Raw genomic sequence first — 17647 nt, 5'->3', positions numbered from 1 at the left:
GTTGCTTTTCCTTTCCATCGGGCTTTGGTGCTTAAATGCCCACCGCCGGTAACTGCATGAAGAGAAAGGTTTTAGTTTAGGTAGGTAGCTTTTGGAGATGAGTTAGCTAGAGGGACATTCTTTGCTTTTAGATCTTGGCCGTTATGTGCTTTGAGTCATGTACAATGTACAGTGTACAATGTACAAAGGAGCAGTTGCTGCAGTTAGCAGACTACTATCAAGTTGAGGTTGGTAGCAGTTCCAAAAAATAAAAAATAAAAGGCAGTGTAAAGAGTGAATTGATTGAACAGAAAATTTTGGTGGAAGAAAAATCGGCTGCTTCGTCTTTTGTGCCTGTATCGTTGGAGGAATTGAGTTTTGCAGAAAGGAAAGAACTTTTTATGTTGCAAATAGAATATGACAAAAATAAAGTTAACGCCGCAATCGAGAAAGATTTGGCTGTGAAAAAGTTGCATCAGCAAACTGAGCAAACGCGCTTGGATTTTGAACATCAACTCGAGGTGATTCGTGAGGGTAAAATTACATCTCGACCTGGACTGCATCCTGGGTTAGCGTTAGATGCTCAGCAGCTTAGCTCTGATTTTGACGTGTTGAGAAATTTGAGACTGGTGCCGAAGTTTTCGGAGAGCGATCCAGATTCTTTTTTTTCTGCTATTTGAAAGGATTGCAGATGCACGTAACTGGCCGGCCGCAGCTCTTGCTTTGATGCTTCAATGCGTGTTAACTGGTAAAGCTCAAGAGGTCTATTCAGCAGTTACCATGGCAGATAGTCAAGATTATGCAAAGGTGAAAGCTGCCGTGTTGAAGGATTATGAACGCATTCCAGAATATTACAGACAAAAATTTAGATCTTGGAAAAAAGGTCCAAAGCAGAGCCATTGTAATGATGAGACAGAGAGGTTCGGATCCATGTGCAGAACTTTTAATGAGAATGGTCAGACAGGCAATGATCAGCAACGGCGTCAGGTATATAGGGATAACCAGAATCGAAAACAGGAACAAGCAGATGTCGGGGGCAGGCAGCAGAGAATCAGATTCGGTATAAACAATCCAAATGTCAGGTACAGAGAGATCAAACACAAGGGAAACACTCGGAAATGACAGACACAGCAACTTTGCAGAGAGTGAGAGTGAGTGTGCTGCTTATATGTGTGTGTAAATGAGGTGCAGGTGTGGCAAGGAGATTGACTGAGGAATGATGTGCAGGTGTGGCAGGGTGATTGTGATGCAGAGACTCATGGGAAATGTAGTTAGGGTGTGGTGCAACAGATAAGAGGTGCTAGAGTCCGGGTGACATCTGATGGTTAATGTGGAATTGTCCTGATTGGAGTGCCCTCTACAAAAGTTCATGGGCACTCCATGTAATGATCGTGACAGCCATCTAGAATTATACGACTTGCTTTTCATGATGGTGTGCGTCTGCTGATGTCTCTGATTTTGAGAGTTTATGGGAAGTCTTTATATTGAAACAACTTAAAGACTCAGTTCCTGAACGTGTTGCCACATATATCAGTGAGCAAAAGGCAAAAACTGCGGCTGAAGCAGCTGCGCTGGCTGATGATTTTGTGTTGATACATAAACATGCATTTGTTGAACACAGGGTTCCAATGAATTATATAGGGACTGGGATGAGTACAATGCTTGATGTTTCGTCTCGTACAAACATAGTTTTTTAGTCCGACGGTGGTGGTGGTTCACGTGAAGCGGATAAACATTGCAACACTGTCATAAAAAACGTGGTCATTGGGAGGCTGACTGCTATATGCTTAAGGCTCATAAAACAAAAATTTGTTCCAGGTTCTCAGATGAAGGGGGCAGGCTTGGCTGTGCCTGGGAATCTGACCACCAGAGATTCGGGTTACCCTGTAAACAGCTCGTGTTCATCTGCTATGAAATCATATTTGCCATTCGTGAGAAGGGGTTATGTAAATATGGTTGGCAGTGAGGTAAAAGTGCCGGAGAATATTTTGAGGGACATGGGAGCGGAGCATTTGATTATTTAATTCAGGCAGGCTTGTTACCTTTATCCAAAGAGTCTGAAGTTGGCAGTTTTATTCCAGTTCGCGGAATGGGCTTGAATGTTTTGTCTGTACCATTACATAGAGTGGTTTATTGATTGTGATTTGTTTCAGGGTGAAGCTGCGCTTGCTGTGCGTCCAGCGTTGCCAATTGAGGGAGTCTCTCTGATTCTCGATAAGAAGTTGGCAGGTGCCCGGGTTTGGCCTGATGTTATTCCGTCCATTGTTGCAGAGTCGGTGCCACGGTTGAGGGAAGATCCTGATGAATGCCAACGGGATTTTCCTGAGGCATTTGCAGCCTGCGCTGTAACCCGCGCTATGGGAGCTCTCCTGGGTTGAGTACGCACATAACTCATTACCAGTTTCAGATACAGGCCTATCGCCTTTTCAGTGTAGTTTAGGGTACCAGCCACCGCTTTTTCCAGAATTGGAATCCGAAGTCATGGTCCCCTCTGCCCACGCATTTATCCAGAGGTGCTGACGCACCTGGACCAGGGCCAGATTGACCCTGCTCCAGGTGGGGGCGCGCACCAAGGTTCAGGCCGATCGCCACCGGTCGAAACCTCCCGTCTATGTCGCAGGTCAAAAAGTGTGGCTTTCATCAAAGAATATTCCTCTCCGATCCATCAGTAATAAGCTTGCGCACAAATTTATTTACTGTTACCAAAATTATTAGTCCAGTGGCAGTACAGGAGAATTCATCCGGTGTTTCATGTTTCTAAATTAAAGCCTGTTTTTCATTCATCCATTAATCCGCCGGTCCTGGTCAGGAGACCATTTAATGCCAGGAGGCGTTCCTAGGAGAGGGGGTACTGTCAAGGTTCATGGGTCAGTGCGTTCATCTTGCATCTTTGTCTGATTGTGTGCGTCTGTTAACTAGCAGCAGCTGTGGTAATGAGCACGAGCTGCATCACATTTGCGCTACCTTTAAGTTTGGCTGGCATCCTGTTCGTGTTGTTGGTTCGTTGATTCTCGTCTGTCTTTCTTGTGTAGTTGTGCTCCTGTCCCTCCAGTTGGGATTCTCTGGAACTTATTCCTCGCCTGCCAAGGATTCCTGCGTTGGGTTTGAGTTACTGCAGCTTGAGCGATCTGGACCTTATTTTTTTGCCCACCTAGGATTCGTGCACAGGGTTTGAGTTACTGCTGCTTGAGTGGTCTGTACGTGATTCATCTGGGGTTATGCCATCGTCTTCCTACGTTCTCATTGCTGACTGTCAGAGCTACAAATAAACAATTTTTACCTCGCACTTGGATCTCGTGACTCGATCATTGTGACAGATAAGCCTTTGTATTCTGACATTTGCATGGTCATTTTATAAAGCAGCTCACTAAAATCCCAAACACGGATGTGAAACATAATTGGTTACACGAAACACAAACACACACACACACTCGCTCTCACACACACACACAACACTGTCAGAATCATTGAAGCCATCAGTTTTATGTAGCTAATTATTATCTGTTATATTTCTCAGTATTTCTCATGTGATTCTAACTGAAACAAAATAATTCATTTTTTAATCATGACAGACTGACTCCAAAATCACTTATTCACTTGAGTCACTCTTACATATATAAAAATTAAGTGCATCATAAAATATATAAGCAAATGTAAATGGGAGAAATGTGCACAAACACACTAACAAAGTATAAAAACATGACATTTTATGCATCTATACCAAGTGTCACAGTCTTCTGTCTTTCTGTCACTGTGTTCTGTGAGTGTTGTGTTTATTTGGTGCCATGTGCTCTCTCCTTTCCTTTTCTGACCCCGCCCACCTTGTCACCTCATTACTGTTTAGTTGCTCCACCTGTGTTTCTCGCTTGCTCCCGGACTCATTACCTGGTTCGCTCTGCACACCTGTTCAATTACTCACACACACAGCTGTTCCCCATTTGTTCACTAGTATATAGTTTTGTCTCACACACCACTCTGCCTCCCTGGATTATTGTAATGTTAATTGTGAACCGTGTCTCTAGTGCTTGTGCTGTTTCGGCTTGTTCCCTGTCATTTGTTTCTGTTTGTTTTTGCCATGTTGGCCTTTTTGTTCTATTAAATTTAATCTTACCTGCATTTGGACTCTGACCTTGTTCTTTCCACGGAGCTGCCCCTACCACGCCGTGACACCAAGTCAGATATCAAATTGATCAAATTAAATTGTCAATAGCATCTTCTAATCTTTTGTTTTGTTGCTATTATTAAATAGTAAAATAGTTTTCAATATTTATATTGTTCTCTGTGAGCAAAGCCTTGATAAACTACACCTGAATGTTATCAGATGCTGAAATTCTGTTAAATTCCAAATAAGCATAACATGCTAAAATTACCAAATGGAAACATGATTTGCATGTTTTCAGATGAACTGAATGTCAGCTTCCAGCGGCTCTGAGCTGCGGCTCATAATCAAACAGATTCATATGTGGACACATCAAACTCTCTCAACTCTGAGAAAAAAATTAAATCAAATAAACACGTGTGTCTCTATCAGGCCGCTGTCTCTGGGAATTATGTCTGGACAAAAGCAGAATTTGCTGTGGCTGATGATCATCTGTTGTGTTTTACGCCAGATAAGTATGTAGCTTTAAAAATTCATTTATAGCTCAAAAAGAATTATGTGCCAAAGAATTTGTTGTTTGGTGCACATTATAAGTATGTGTGAAAGTAAATGTGGGCATATCAATTTTGACATTTAACATAGAGTTGTACCATGTTATACATTATTACTTAATAGTTGAATAATGTTGTGTTTGTGCAGCCTGCTCAGATGAACTGATAATCCAAGTCAATTCATCAGATCAGTGTTTCTGGAACCAAAGTAACTCAACAATTCCAGGTAGATGTGAAATATACTGCTAACATGACTGTGTGAATATTGCTTATTTATTATCTGAGAACACGCGAGACGACTGACAAACTCATTGAGTTCATTTCTTATTTTCTTTCAGATATAAAATGGACATGTCTGACAGCTGATGAACCAACAGGAACTGTTAAACTAAATATCTCTACTCTTGGTATAACCTACTTATGTTTTATTTATAAACTATTCTAGAGTCCAAAGCTCTTTAAAAGTTATTTTTTAACAAATGTAAATGTTCTCTGTGGTTTCAGGACAGTGCAGATCATACAGCCTCAGCATAAGACAGGAAGATAATTATGAAATCAGAATGAATGAGATGATTCAAGACATAAAACTGTCGTTATTACGAAATGAATCTAATTATCAGTCTTCAGTTCAGAATCCACCAGGTGCATATTGTGTGTGTGTGTGTGTGTCTGTGTGTGTCTGTGTGTGTGTGTGCTCTTGTTTTTGTGACATAACAGGACACAACTCTGTATAATGACATGGGTATGACACAGGTATTACAAGGAGAGGGTGACTTATGAGAACATAACCCATGTCCCCATTTTTCAAAACGCTTATAAATCCTACAAAATGAGTTTTTTTGAGAAAGTAAAAATGCACAAAGTTTCCTGTAAGGGTTAGGGTTAGGTGTAGGGTTGGTGTATGACCATAGAATATACAGATTGTACAGTATAAATTACAACTATAGGATGAACCCACTTTTTACAAAAAAAAACGTGTATGTTTGTGTGTGTTGTTTGCCGGACATCCCCTACAGTCACAGCACATTTGTTTAATTGGAGTCTGAATATTAATTGTACTGTACGCTCTGTAAAGAGATCTCAAGGACGTGAATCTTGTTTCATCTCTTGTTTCTTCTCTTTTACAGAAATTAAGGCTTGCCAGGCACAGGATGGTATAATGAGCATCAGCGCCAGAATTGGTAAGATAAGATTTATCCCCTGTTTGGTAACACTTAGAATATAACATATATTCATTATTTATTATGATTTCCTTCAATAAGATCCTGATTTGCTGCCTGTTAATAGTTATTAAGGTAGTTGTTAAGGTTATGTTATTAACGGATTGAAAATATGGTCGTGAAGACTAAGGCATTAATAAATGACTAGTATGCTAGTAATATGCATGCTAATACGCAAGTAATTAATAGTGATAAATGGACCTTAAAATAAAACGTTACCCACTGTTTTATTGTTTTTCATTTGAGTTTATGTCTTCAATTTATGGCAGAACAGTTGGTTCAATATGGTTCAATATAATATGTTAGTAACTAGACCAGTGTTTCTAAATGGGGTCAGAGAGGTTTAAGTCAAGTTTTGACTAAACATTCAAGACAAAGAAGCTGAAACTTTAACCACTTGTGTAAGAATCTAGCAGGGCCATCTTAAGCTGTTGTATGATAGTGTCTTTTGCCACGTTTCCACCACAGGAACTTTACCCAGGAACTAAATAATGTTCCGGGTAAAAAATGCCCCTCAGAAAGTCCCTGCTGGCGAGGTGGCACTTTATCAAAGTTCCGGAACTTTCGGGGGCGGGGCTTGGGCGCTAAACATCCTGATTGGTTGAGTTCACGCAGCATTGGTTGAGTACAACCACCATTTATTCTGATCATTTTCAAAATATTACTGTTATTTTGTCATGAAATGTAATTTTAAAAGTATTTCAGGCGAGAATGTAGTTGTTTAAAACTCAAATCTGTTGTTTATTTATAAAGACAGCGTTTATTTAAAAATGTGTTTCACCGATCTCAGAGATGGTGAGCTCCACGCGATCAGCGAGAGCTCAGTCCTCATGTATCCACCGAGAGCAGCCTCACCTCGGCTAGACCTTCTGATATGTGCCGCTGGCTCTGATGTCTCTTTAGTCGTTAAACATAAAATATAATTCGTTTTGGGTAAATCTAACAGGTTTTCTTTGGTCTGTATTCAATTTATCTATATGTTAAAATGAAAATAAAAAAGGCAAATTTATATAATATTTCGTTTCATTGTAATGGCTGTATAAACACATTTCCCTGAACTAAGTACATTTCTGCAGCTGTTATTATGTTTAGATGAAAACGAAAGGAGGCAGTGGTATTTGATATCCTATTTCGTTTTATTGTAAATATACAGAGAGGAAAATTGCAGTAGCCACGGTCAGCTGACTGAAGTTATCGAGTACGCTGCTGTTTGCAGAATTACAGAATTTCGCGGACATCACACTCCCAGGTCCAATGCACAAAGTCTGAACTACCGAGGATGCACGTCAACAATCAGAGTACTTTACATTGGGAAACGCGCACAAACCTACGCCACCAGACATTTGCCTAATCTTCCCTGTACTTTACACCGCAGTGGAAATGCAGAAAGCAAGACTAAGCCATGAGAACTCAATTTACACAACATAATGAGTGTGTTTACGTGCACCATCATAATTCAATTACAATGAGATTTTGGCAATATTGCTATTAAACTTTACCTCAAGTAAACTAAATTATTTGATTAAAATAATGCAATTAAAGGGGTCAAATGATGTGTATATCTCGTTTAAGGTTAAAAAAACCCATTATTTTCCACATACTGTACATTATTGTTTCTCCTATATGCCCCACCTTTCTGAATGACGTAGATTTTTACAAATCTAATTGGTCTGAAAAGCAAGGTCTGCTCTGATTTGCCAGCTATCCAATGTGTTGTGATTGGCCGAATATCTCAAGTGTGTGATGGAAATGTTACGCCTCTCACCATACTGTGATACACTGATGATGAGCCAAAACTAATAAAACCCATTATAAATGAGGCAGTTGTTGCATCTAGTGGGGACACAATTATGGATTATAATGACTTACACTGTGTTTTTACGTGTTGCATTGCATCACGCCATGTAACTTAGTCATTTTCCAAAACCGCTAAGCAAATACATACAGTTTCAGTACATACCACATAGAGACGTCATTGCTGATGCTGCTCTTGTTAAATTTCAGCCTCTGGATCTGATTCTGGATCATAAATATATGCTGAATCTGATTGTTAGCCGTGGTTTGTTTTGGTTGGTTTTGTCCTCACGGTGTCACAGCTTCCACATGCTCTCAACGCAAAAGCCTACTGGCGCTCGTGATTCTTTAGCTCCGCCCACACGTCACGCCTCCAGCCGGTCGTGTTTTTCCGGGAAAAATCGGTACATACTATCTTTCTCTTATGAATATAATAAAACTAAAGACTTTTTGGAGTTATGAAGGATGCAGTACTACTCTATAGGTACTCAAGATTAACAGGAGATTGAGTGAAAACGAGCATTTCACCCCCCCCCCCCCCCTTTAAGTATTTTATGTCAGCTTGAAAATCCTCTCATTATAACAATGTTTAAAGAGGATGAAAATAATATATTATTTGATTATAACATAACTTTGTGAGATTGTGGTGTTGCAATGTTCATCAATGTTCATCCAATGCATTTCTGTACTCATGTTTTGCATTTGAGGTAAGTGGGCAGAGGCCAGTAACACACCTAGTGTATGTGAGGGAGTATGTAAATAATGACATTAAAAATAAAAGACTTCTTAGCGAATAATCAGAATAATGAAAACTGCATGTAAACTGTAGTTTAAAGGAGATTACTATTCAGTGGAAAACTTTTGTATGCATGATTTCATAATTATGATGAATTTTGTGTTTTGATCTCTTGAGGATGTCAGAACATTGAGCCTGTTGATCCTGAAGAGAAATGTACAAACGCCCTATATAACAATGATATATGCAGCGGTAAGTCTGTTATAAACTAAGTCTAGATTTATAAACTGCTTTTCAGTAGTTGTTTCAGTTACCTGTTTCACACCCAGCAAGTTTTGATTTCAGAATCAAGATACATTTTTTGTAACAAATTTAAACAACTGACATCAGTTTTATTTCCTCTAGTAAAAAATCTAGGGCCGGGACTCGATTAAAAAAATTAATCTAATTAATTAGAGGCTTTGTAATTAATTATTTGAAATTAATCGCATTTTAATCGCATATAAATATTTGATCTGAGAACAGTGCAAAGTAATTTTTTTTCACATGGATTTATAGTATACCATTGAATAATGACTGAATACATAAGCTTAAGCAACAAAATATTGTTTATTTTTGTTCAACCAAGTCTAGCCGACCAGTGCAATTTTTGCCATTAAGTGTAGCAATAGCATATTTAGAAACAATTTAGAAATAGTATATCTCAGAAATTCAGGAAGATTATAGGTGCTGGAACCTTCTGTAAAGTGTTTTTTTAAGTAATACACAATACTGTCAATTACATTCAGAACATTGGAAACCCTGACTATTAGAAAACATCTCTCTGTTGCTTCAGAGGCCATAACATACTAAGTCCAACTCTCAATAACCTTGGCCAAAACAATAAAGAGTTAAAACATAAAACATAAAAGCTGCAGAAGGGAACTTTTGTAAATATATATATTTTTTACATATTTGTTAAACCTGTCATTATGTCCTGACAGTAGAATATGAGACAGATAATCTGTGAAAAAAATCAAGCTCCTCTGGCTCCTCCCAGTGTCCTATTGCCATTTGCAGAAAGCCAGTTGCACCAAAAAAATAATACATAGTTCAACATAAAGTGTAAAGTCCATGCTAGCTGCTATATGTTTTGCGTTTAGGTGATACTTGAGGCTCGATGTGCTGCTGCGGTGAGTTGGTGCTTCAGTATAATCGGTCCCGCCGAAACTCATCCAGTGAGAAACGTTCCGCGGTGCAAAAATAAGTTATTAAAAAGTGGGAATTTTTTTTCTGTAACTAATTAATCTTAATTAACGCGTTATTTTTTGTGTAATTAATTAATCTCAATTAACGTGTTAAAGTCCCGGCCCTAAAAAAATCACTACATTGGGTAATATTTGTCAAACCCCTAGACTCATTTGTTGTGTTTCCTCCCCATGTGTGTCGTGTTGCCTTTTAATTATTAATTTCTTGCACCTGTGTTTTTCCAATCACCCTGTGTTTAAAAGCTCCAGTCATTTTGGATTGTATTTGTCAGATATACTTGTTGATTGTCCTCACTGTTCCTGTTTCTATGGATTATTAAAGATTATTAAAGACTCCTTGTTCCTTACTAGTGAATTGTGACAATATTAGGCCCCTATTATGGGTAATGAAAGATTACATTTTTTTTTTTTTGAGAGTCCCCAACAACAACGTGACATGCATGCAAGGTAAAAAAAAAAAAAAAAAAACATTAATTGTCTTAAAATGTGCATTTATTTTTACCTTACTTGTTCAACTACACCCAAACTATTTGCTCAATGATTAATTTTTCCAATCCCCTCCTTCGCTAATCTGTGGTGATTGGTCGATTTCATTTCCATTTCATTATGTCCGTAATGCCTGATAAAGCAGCGTTTGTGAGCACAGTGTTGCTCTGTGTACAGCGTTACTGGGGGAAACCCCAATTTTTCAGCTCCAAAAGTGGCACCTAGTGGCAAATAATTCATTAGCATTTTCATTTCAAACCAACCCGGCACTATGCTAAAGTTTCATGTTGACGTCAACATGAAACGACTGGTTTCAATGATTCAGAGTCAACTCTTTCTTTTGAGAGGTAATAACATTATATACAGTGCACTTTAAGATTCAAAATTTTACAGGATGTTTTCATTCACTAAGAGCTGTGTTACACACTTCATGAAAGGTAATTTTCAAAAATCCATAATAGGGGCACATTTACATGTATTTGTTAAAATGTAGTTGCTTTGAAAAGCATTCTGACTAATTAATTCACGATAACTTGAAACTGTTTAGTGCTTTAAATTAACAGTTATTGAAAGCATGACAACATGACTTGACTGTCAATAATAAATATTTGAACCGTATTAACCAACATACATTCATTAGAGCACTTTAATCTTTAAGAATTGTTCAGTTATTAATTACACGAAATTTTGCTCATTATTTACTTTCTCTATTGAAGGGAAAGAAGGAAACAGATACATTCTGCATTTAAATGAGTGTGAATGGATTTGTGTGACCTGCGATGATGGAAGATCAACCACCATTAGTCTAATGTCAAAGACTATATCTTACAATCTAACTACCAGTTTCACATCACATATGACAACTCCAGATCCAACTACCAGTTTCGTGTCTCGTACGACAACTCCAGATCCAACTACCAGTTTCGCGTCACGTAAGACAACTCCAGATCCAACTACCAGTTTCACGTCACATAAGACAACTCCAGAACCAACTAACAGTTTCGCGTCACGTAAGACAACTCCAGATCCAACTACCAGTTTCGCGTCACGTAAGACAACTCCAGAACCAACTACCAGTTTCGCGTCACGTAAGACAACTCGAGATCCAACTACCAGTTTCGCGTCACTTAAGACAACTCCAGATCCAACTACCAGTTTCGCGTCATGTAAGACAACTCCAGATCCAAATACCAGTTTCGCGTCACATAAGACAAGTCCAGATCCAACTACCAGTTTCGCATCACGTAAGACAACTCCAGATTCAACTGCCAGTTTCGCGTCACGTAAGACAACTCCAGATTCAACTGCCAGTTTCGCGTCAAGTAACACAACTCCAGAACCAACTGCCAGCTTCGCGTCACGTAAGACAACTCCAGATCCAACTACCAGTTTTGCGTCACTTAAGACAACTCCAGATCCAACTACCAGTTTCACGTCACATAAGACAACTCCAGAACCAACTACCAGTTTCGCGTAACGTAAGACACATAAGACAACTCCAGAACCAACTACCAGTTTCGCGTCACGTAAGACAACTCCAGAACCAACTACCAGTTTTGCGTCACGTAAGACAACTGCAGAACCAACTACCAGTTCCGCGTCACGTAAGACAACTCCAGAACCAACTACCAGTTTTGCGTCACGTAAGACAACTCCAGAACCAACTGCCAGTTTCGCGTCACGTAAGACAACTCCAGATTCAACTGCCAGTTTCGCGTCAAGTAACACAACTCCAGAACCAACTGCCAGCTTCGCGTCACGTAAGACAACTCCAGATCCAACTACCAGTTTTGCGTCACTTAAGACAACTCCAGATCCAACTACCAGTTTCGCGTCACATAAGACAACTCCAGAACCAACTACCAGTTTCGCGTCACGTAAGACACATAAGACAACTCCAGAACCAACTACCAGTTTCGCGTCACGTAAGACAACTCCAGAACCAACTACCAGTTTTGCGTCACGTAAGACAACTTCAGAACCAACTACCAGTTCCGCGTCACGTAAGACAACTCCAGGTCCAACTACCAGTTTCACGTCACATAAGACAACTCCAGATCCAACTACCAGTTTCACGTCACATAAGACAACTCCAGATCCAACTACCAGTTTCACGTCACATAAGACAACTCCAGAACCAACTACCAGTTTCGCGTCACGTAAGACAACTCCAGATCCAACTACCAGTTTCACGTCACATAAGACAACTCCAGATCCAAGCACCAGTTTCACGTCACATAAGACAAATCCAGATCCAACTACCAGTTTCACGTCACATAAGACAACTCCAGATCCAACTACCAGTTTCACGTCACATAAGACAAATCCAGATCCAAGTACCAGTTTCACGTCACATAAGACAACTCCAGGTCCAACTACCAGTTTCACGTCACATAAGACAACTACAGATCCAACTACCAGTTTCGCGTCACGTAAGACAACTCCAGATCCAACTACCAGTTTCACGTCACATAAGACAACTCCAGATCCAACTACCAGTTTCACATCACATAGGACAACTCCAGATCCAACTACCAGTTTCGCACCACGTAAGACAACTCCAGATCCAACTACCAGTTTCACATCACATAAGACAACTCCAGGTCCAACTACGAGTTTCACGTCACATAAGACAACTCCAGATCCAACTACCAGTTTCACATCACATAAGACAACTCCAGATCCAACAACCAGTTTCACATCACATAAAACAATAGACAAACCAATTTCCACTGTCAAACCACCTGAGATAACTTACAATCTTACAGACCAACAAACTGTCGATCAAAACAGCGAGGTTGGATATACTGATCCTTCAAAGGCTTCGTAAGTATGCAGTTAGCAGTGGTTTTCAAGTCTAAAACTTTAACTTTATTACAGAACACCAAGTGATTCAATCCATTTTACAGACAAAACTTGGAAAAAATTGAGACACTAGTGGAGCGGATGGAAATAGAAAATAAAACCAATGCGGCGATTGTCATGGGGGATGTAATTGGTGTTCTTCTAAGACAACCCATGGGCACAGAAACCAAAGACATGGACATATGCTACTCTACACATCAGAACACAATAAACGTAAAGCCTGAGAAGCATTAAAACATGTCCCTCTTGGAAGGAATATACATTTATTAAGCCATTTGTTCTTTTCACAGCTTGTTGAGAGCAACCAGAAGACAGAATTCCCCTGGTGTGTAAAGATCCCCAGTGAGGCCTTTAATAAATCAAGACTGGAAAACAATGGAAATGCATTTGTAGGAGTTTTACGGTTCATAAACATGGCAAACAAGGTTTGCAATCTTCAAAAATTCTAATTCTAAACACGTTTCTTGGACTGTTGTGTTCACAAATATTTATGTTTGACTGCTGTATTATTATATGGTTTCTCGTTTAGAATGAAACTGAACCTCAAATTGTTTTAAACAATGATAGTTATGGAATAACGATGGGGGCCAAAATCTCCAACCTTACCAACAATATTGACATATTCATTAAAAAACCTAACATGGTAATGAAGGTTTTGTTGAACACTTACTTTGTTATAATGACCAGACAGTGTGAAAATAAAATAAAAAATCAAGCGTGTTCTTACAGGTTGGCAGTAATGCGTCCTGCGTTTCTTGGAATGAAAAAGGTAAATTCATGTAGGACTGATCAGTTGCTTTCGACAAACCCAGTTTAATTTAAATAATTATAATTAATTCTCTTTTCTTAGAAGGAGAGCTTAATTGGACAACATTCGGCTGTGAGACAGAAACATTTAACAACAACACCATAAAGTGCTCCTGCTCACACCTGACGTTCTTTTCAGTGCTGATGGTGAGAAGAAGAACTTACACTTTCATCATTCATGTTTCATTTAAAGATCCCATTATATCTAGGGGTCTATACACATGTATACAGGTATCGCATTGTGATATTTTGTTTGCCAATATTGTGTAGATTCTCAAAAACTCTCTCTCATGGTGGGGGGACATTCAACATTTTCATTTCTTTTATTGTTTTAAAATGATTTTGTTTTCTTTAGGAATCCTGCAAGCACTTCATTTTTATTTAAATTAAATGGATCTAATTATTTTGTTCAGATCAAAATGTTATGACATTGTATGTTACAGTTGTAAACTGTGAACCTTCAAAGCAGGGTCTAAAAAGATATATGATCATTTTATAAAACACATATACATTTGAATAAAGGATCCTGCAAGCACTTTAATTTTCCTCCCTTTACTCGTATTGCACAAACGTGGTTCAATAACATGTTACAGGAAATGATTACTGCAAATGCAGATACCACTGTGTTCTGGTTTTTATTATTTATTTATTGCTAAGGTTTGCATATGGTGGTGTGTTCTTAATGACAGCATTCCAAAAATCATGCCATTCTCCTAAAATAAGAAATATCTCAATATATCGCCTTGCTTACAGTATCGCAATATAATCTCTAAATACCGTATCGCAATCCATGTATCGTGATATCTATCGCATCGCCAGATTCTTACCAATACACAACTCTAATTAAATCAATATTTTGGTCCATGTCTAGATGTTCATAAACATGTAAATGATGACAAAAAAGACAAATGCATGCATTGAAAACTTGCTAAGATTGCTTACAATCAACAAATGGTTTTAAAACCTCTTGCTGATCTGTGTATATCGTTGTCTTTTATCAGAAACCTTACCCTCCGTCAGATGGAAAAGACAAAGCACCGCATCAGGAATCACTGACTTTCATCTCTTCTATCGGCTGTGGAATCTCCATACTTTTTCTGGCTGATGCTTTATTTATTCATTTCGTGCTACGGTAGAGTAACTTAAAGTATATTATTAAGTTTGTGTTGTTTAGTAATCAATAATCACTACTATTACACCAAGAAAAATTTTTTCTCAGAAAATGATGGTAAATTTGGTAAATGGTAAATAATTACAAAGAAACAGCAAGTTACCATTGAATTAAACTTGAAATTTTAAAGAAACAGTATTTTGATGTAAAACATGCTACAAGTGATGAGCTCAAAGCTCTAAATAACGAAAGTACATGTTACAAAAAAACTTATTTTTGTGTTTTAATAGGAAAGCCAAGTCAAATCAGGCCACGAAGATCCTGATGAATATGTTTGTAGCTTTGTTTCTATTGAACGTCTCATTTTTGTCAAACGAGAGCGTCGCTAACACAGGAGACAACGCTGCGTGTGTCTTCATAGCGCTGCTCCTGCATTACTCCATGCTGGCCTCATTCACCTGGTTCTTCATTCAAGCTCTTCATATGTACTTATGGCTCATCAGACAGAACGTCTCCATCACAAACTACATGAGGAAGATTACCGTGTTGGGCTGGGGTGAGTTACACTCTCTCAGAACAAAATGGTACAAAAGCTGTTACTGGGGCAGTACTCTTTCAAAAGGTTCTTTTAAGGTATAAAAGTAGAAATTAATCTATATAAAAATATTGAAATAGATTTTTTTTTGCAACTACCTGAAACAAGAATTGTTCATTGACAAACAATATATATCTATGTGTTTGCAGTGTGTCCGGCTCCAGTAGTCACAGTTATCGTTTCTGTAGGAGGATATAAAGCAGTGATCCTAAACACAACATCTGAGAAAATCACACGAATGTAAGTTGTTCTGCTGTCACAAATGCATAAAGTTATGAACGTCTAATGATTGTCTTCTTCGTAATGTTTCATTATGTATAATTACAGGTGCTGGATTTCCAATTTTTATATTCACTATATAGTGAACATCAGCTTCTATGCTTTAGTTTTCATCTTCATCATGATCATTATTGCGGCTGTTCAGACCAGAAAAATAAAAGCGACTAAAGACAATAGAAAGACGTTCAGAAAGCAGCTGATGATGGTGTTGAGTTTGTTCCTGCTCTTTGGTCTGACGTGGTCTTTGCCTTTTTTCAGTTATGGACCAATGCTCATTACCTTATATTACATATTCACTGTGCTGAACTTGTTTCAGGGTGAGAAAAAAAAACTTGTATTTACATTTGTTTTAGAATACTTCTATTTCTCCTGTATAGATTTAATTATATTATTTGAATTAAAGATATTTGCAGTAAAATAACCAAAAACCACTAGGCTAGTGTTATATATTTTAACAATATCTCTAATGTTTTCAATTACTTGTAAATCATATAAATCATTAAAGAAAACGTATACTATTATAACGATCAACAAGATTAGTATTATGGGGCATAAACACCAAATATGGGGCATCGCGAGGACCAGTCTGATCCATAGTCTGATCGCGTCTTTGCGTTGACTTTGTATGTAATCTACTCGCGCAAATCGTTGAACTCGTGTTAAATCCATGATTTATCTTTCTGTCTGATTGATGGCCGTCAGCAGTTGGGTAGAAGACAACAAATCCCATCATTCCACGCTCTTCCTTAGCGTCATCAAACCACGCGATTGTTATTGTTTTGATAGTGCGCCCTCTAGTGGCAGGTCCTTCAACCTGTACCTTTAATCAATTAATTAATATTTTAAATAAAACAAATATTATTTTAATTATATATTTTTTGTATACTTTATTTTTTTATAAAATATTATTAAATCTTTTTAATTCAATTATTTTATTGATTGTAATGGATTTTAAAAGGAGGTATACAATTAATTTGACCAAACATTTGTCACAGTTTAAGTCATGCAAATGACAAAATATATATCTGAAATGTATCTAAATTAGTTGAAATAAGGTTCTCTGATATTTTTGTTGTTGTTGTTTTTTTTCAGGGATTTTCCTCTTTGTGTATTACTACCACATCCGCAATGATGTTGAGGGTCATTTCTCCAATCATCCAGAAAGCACCAGCTCCACTAGAAACATCACTTAATTTAGCATTAATACTGCAGAAAATATTAATATATATCATACTTACGACAGAAGACTTTCTTTGTCTCAGACTTTCTTAGACTGGTTTCTTTAACTGATCTCTACAGGCATTGTTTGTACAGGGGAAAATTCCTGCTGTAGCTGGTGATCCCTCTGCTCCTTCTTGTTGCCTTACTGTGTTTTATCAGTTCGAACTTCTTCAGTTTTCTACCTTGGCTAGAATAGTTGATCAGTTGAAGCCATCGGATTCCCCTCTTGATGTTGTTCCATCAAGACTAATCAAACAAGCATTTGATGTACTGTAGTTGGGCCTAGCATTTTATCAATAATATATAGCTCCCTTGTATCAGGAACTGTTCTCACATCTTTCAAGCATGCTGTAGTGCAACCATTAATTAAAAATACTAAATTGGATCCTATGGATTAGGCAAATAACAGGCCTATTTCAAAACTGCCTTTTCTATCAAAGGTGCTGGAGAAATCTGTCCTTATTTAATTGCAGTCTTTTTTGAATAAGCACTCATTATTTGAAGTTTTTAAATCAGGGTTTAGGGAGCATCATAGTACAGAGTCTGCACTTTGAAAGTTCTCAATGATGTTCTGATAGTAGTGGACTCTGGTGATACTGCACTTTTGGTGTTAATTGACCTTAGTGCAGCTTTTGACACCATAGACCATGAAATTCT

General features: G+C 38.1%; 1 protein-coding gene and 1 long non-coding RNA gene across 4 annotated transcripts in view; both read left to right on the top strand.

The window, feature by feature from the left end:
* LOC127976775 (adhesion G-protein coupled receptor G1-like) overlaps positions 1–17314 on the top strand; it is a 64488-nt gene extending 47174 nt beyond the window's left edge. For 2 of the 3 annotated variants that reach the window (XM_052581437.1, XM_052581436.1), the window contains exons 16-18: positions 15640–15730; positions 15818–16086; positions 16862–17314. In XM_052581437.1, coding sequence (XP_052437397.1) covers positions 15640–15730; positions 15818–16086; positions 16862–16962 — 461 coding nt within the window. In that variant the 3' untranslated portion in view covers positions 16963–17314. The remainder of the gene's footprint in view (positions 1–15639; positions 15731–15817; positions 16087–16861) is intronic. The other variant, XM_052581439.1, reaches the window with a different exon arrangement.
* LOC127976784 (uncharacterized) lies at positions 4502–5037 on the top strand. The gene is made up of 3 exons (XR_008157928.1): positions 4502–4593; positions 4778–4855; positions 4968–5037. It is a non-coding gene; the product is annotated as an uncharacterized LOC127976784 (long non-coding RNA).
* Positions 17315–17647: the final 333 nt, after the last annotated feature.

The sequence above is a fragment of the Carassius gibelio genome, chromosome B17, assembly GCF_023724105.1.
Source record: "Carassius gibelio isolate Cgi1373 ecotype wild population from Czech Republic chromosome B17, carGib1.2-hapl.c, whole genome shotgun sequence".
Classification (NCBI taxonomy): domain Eukaryota; kingdom Metazoa; phylum Chordata; class Actinopteri; order Cypriniformes; family Cyprinidae; genus Carassius; species Carassius gibelio.
This window is presented reverse-complemented; position numbering and strand designations above follow the sequence as displayed.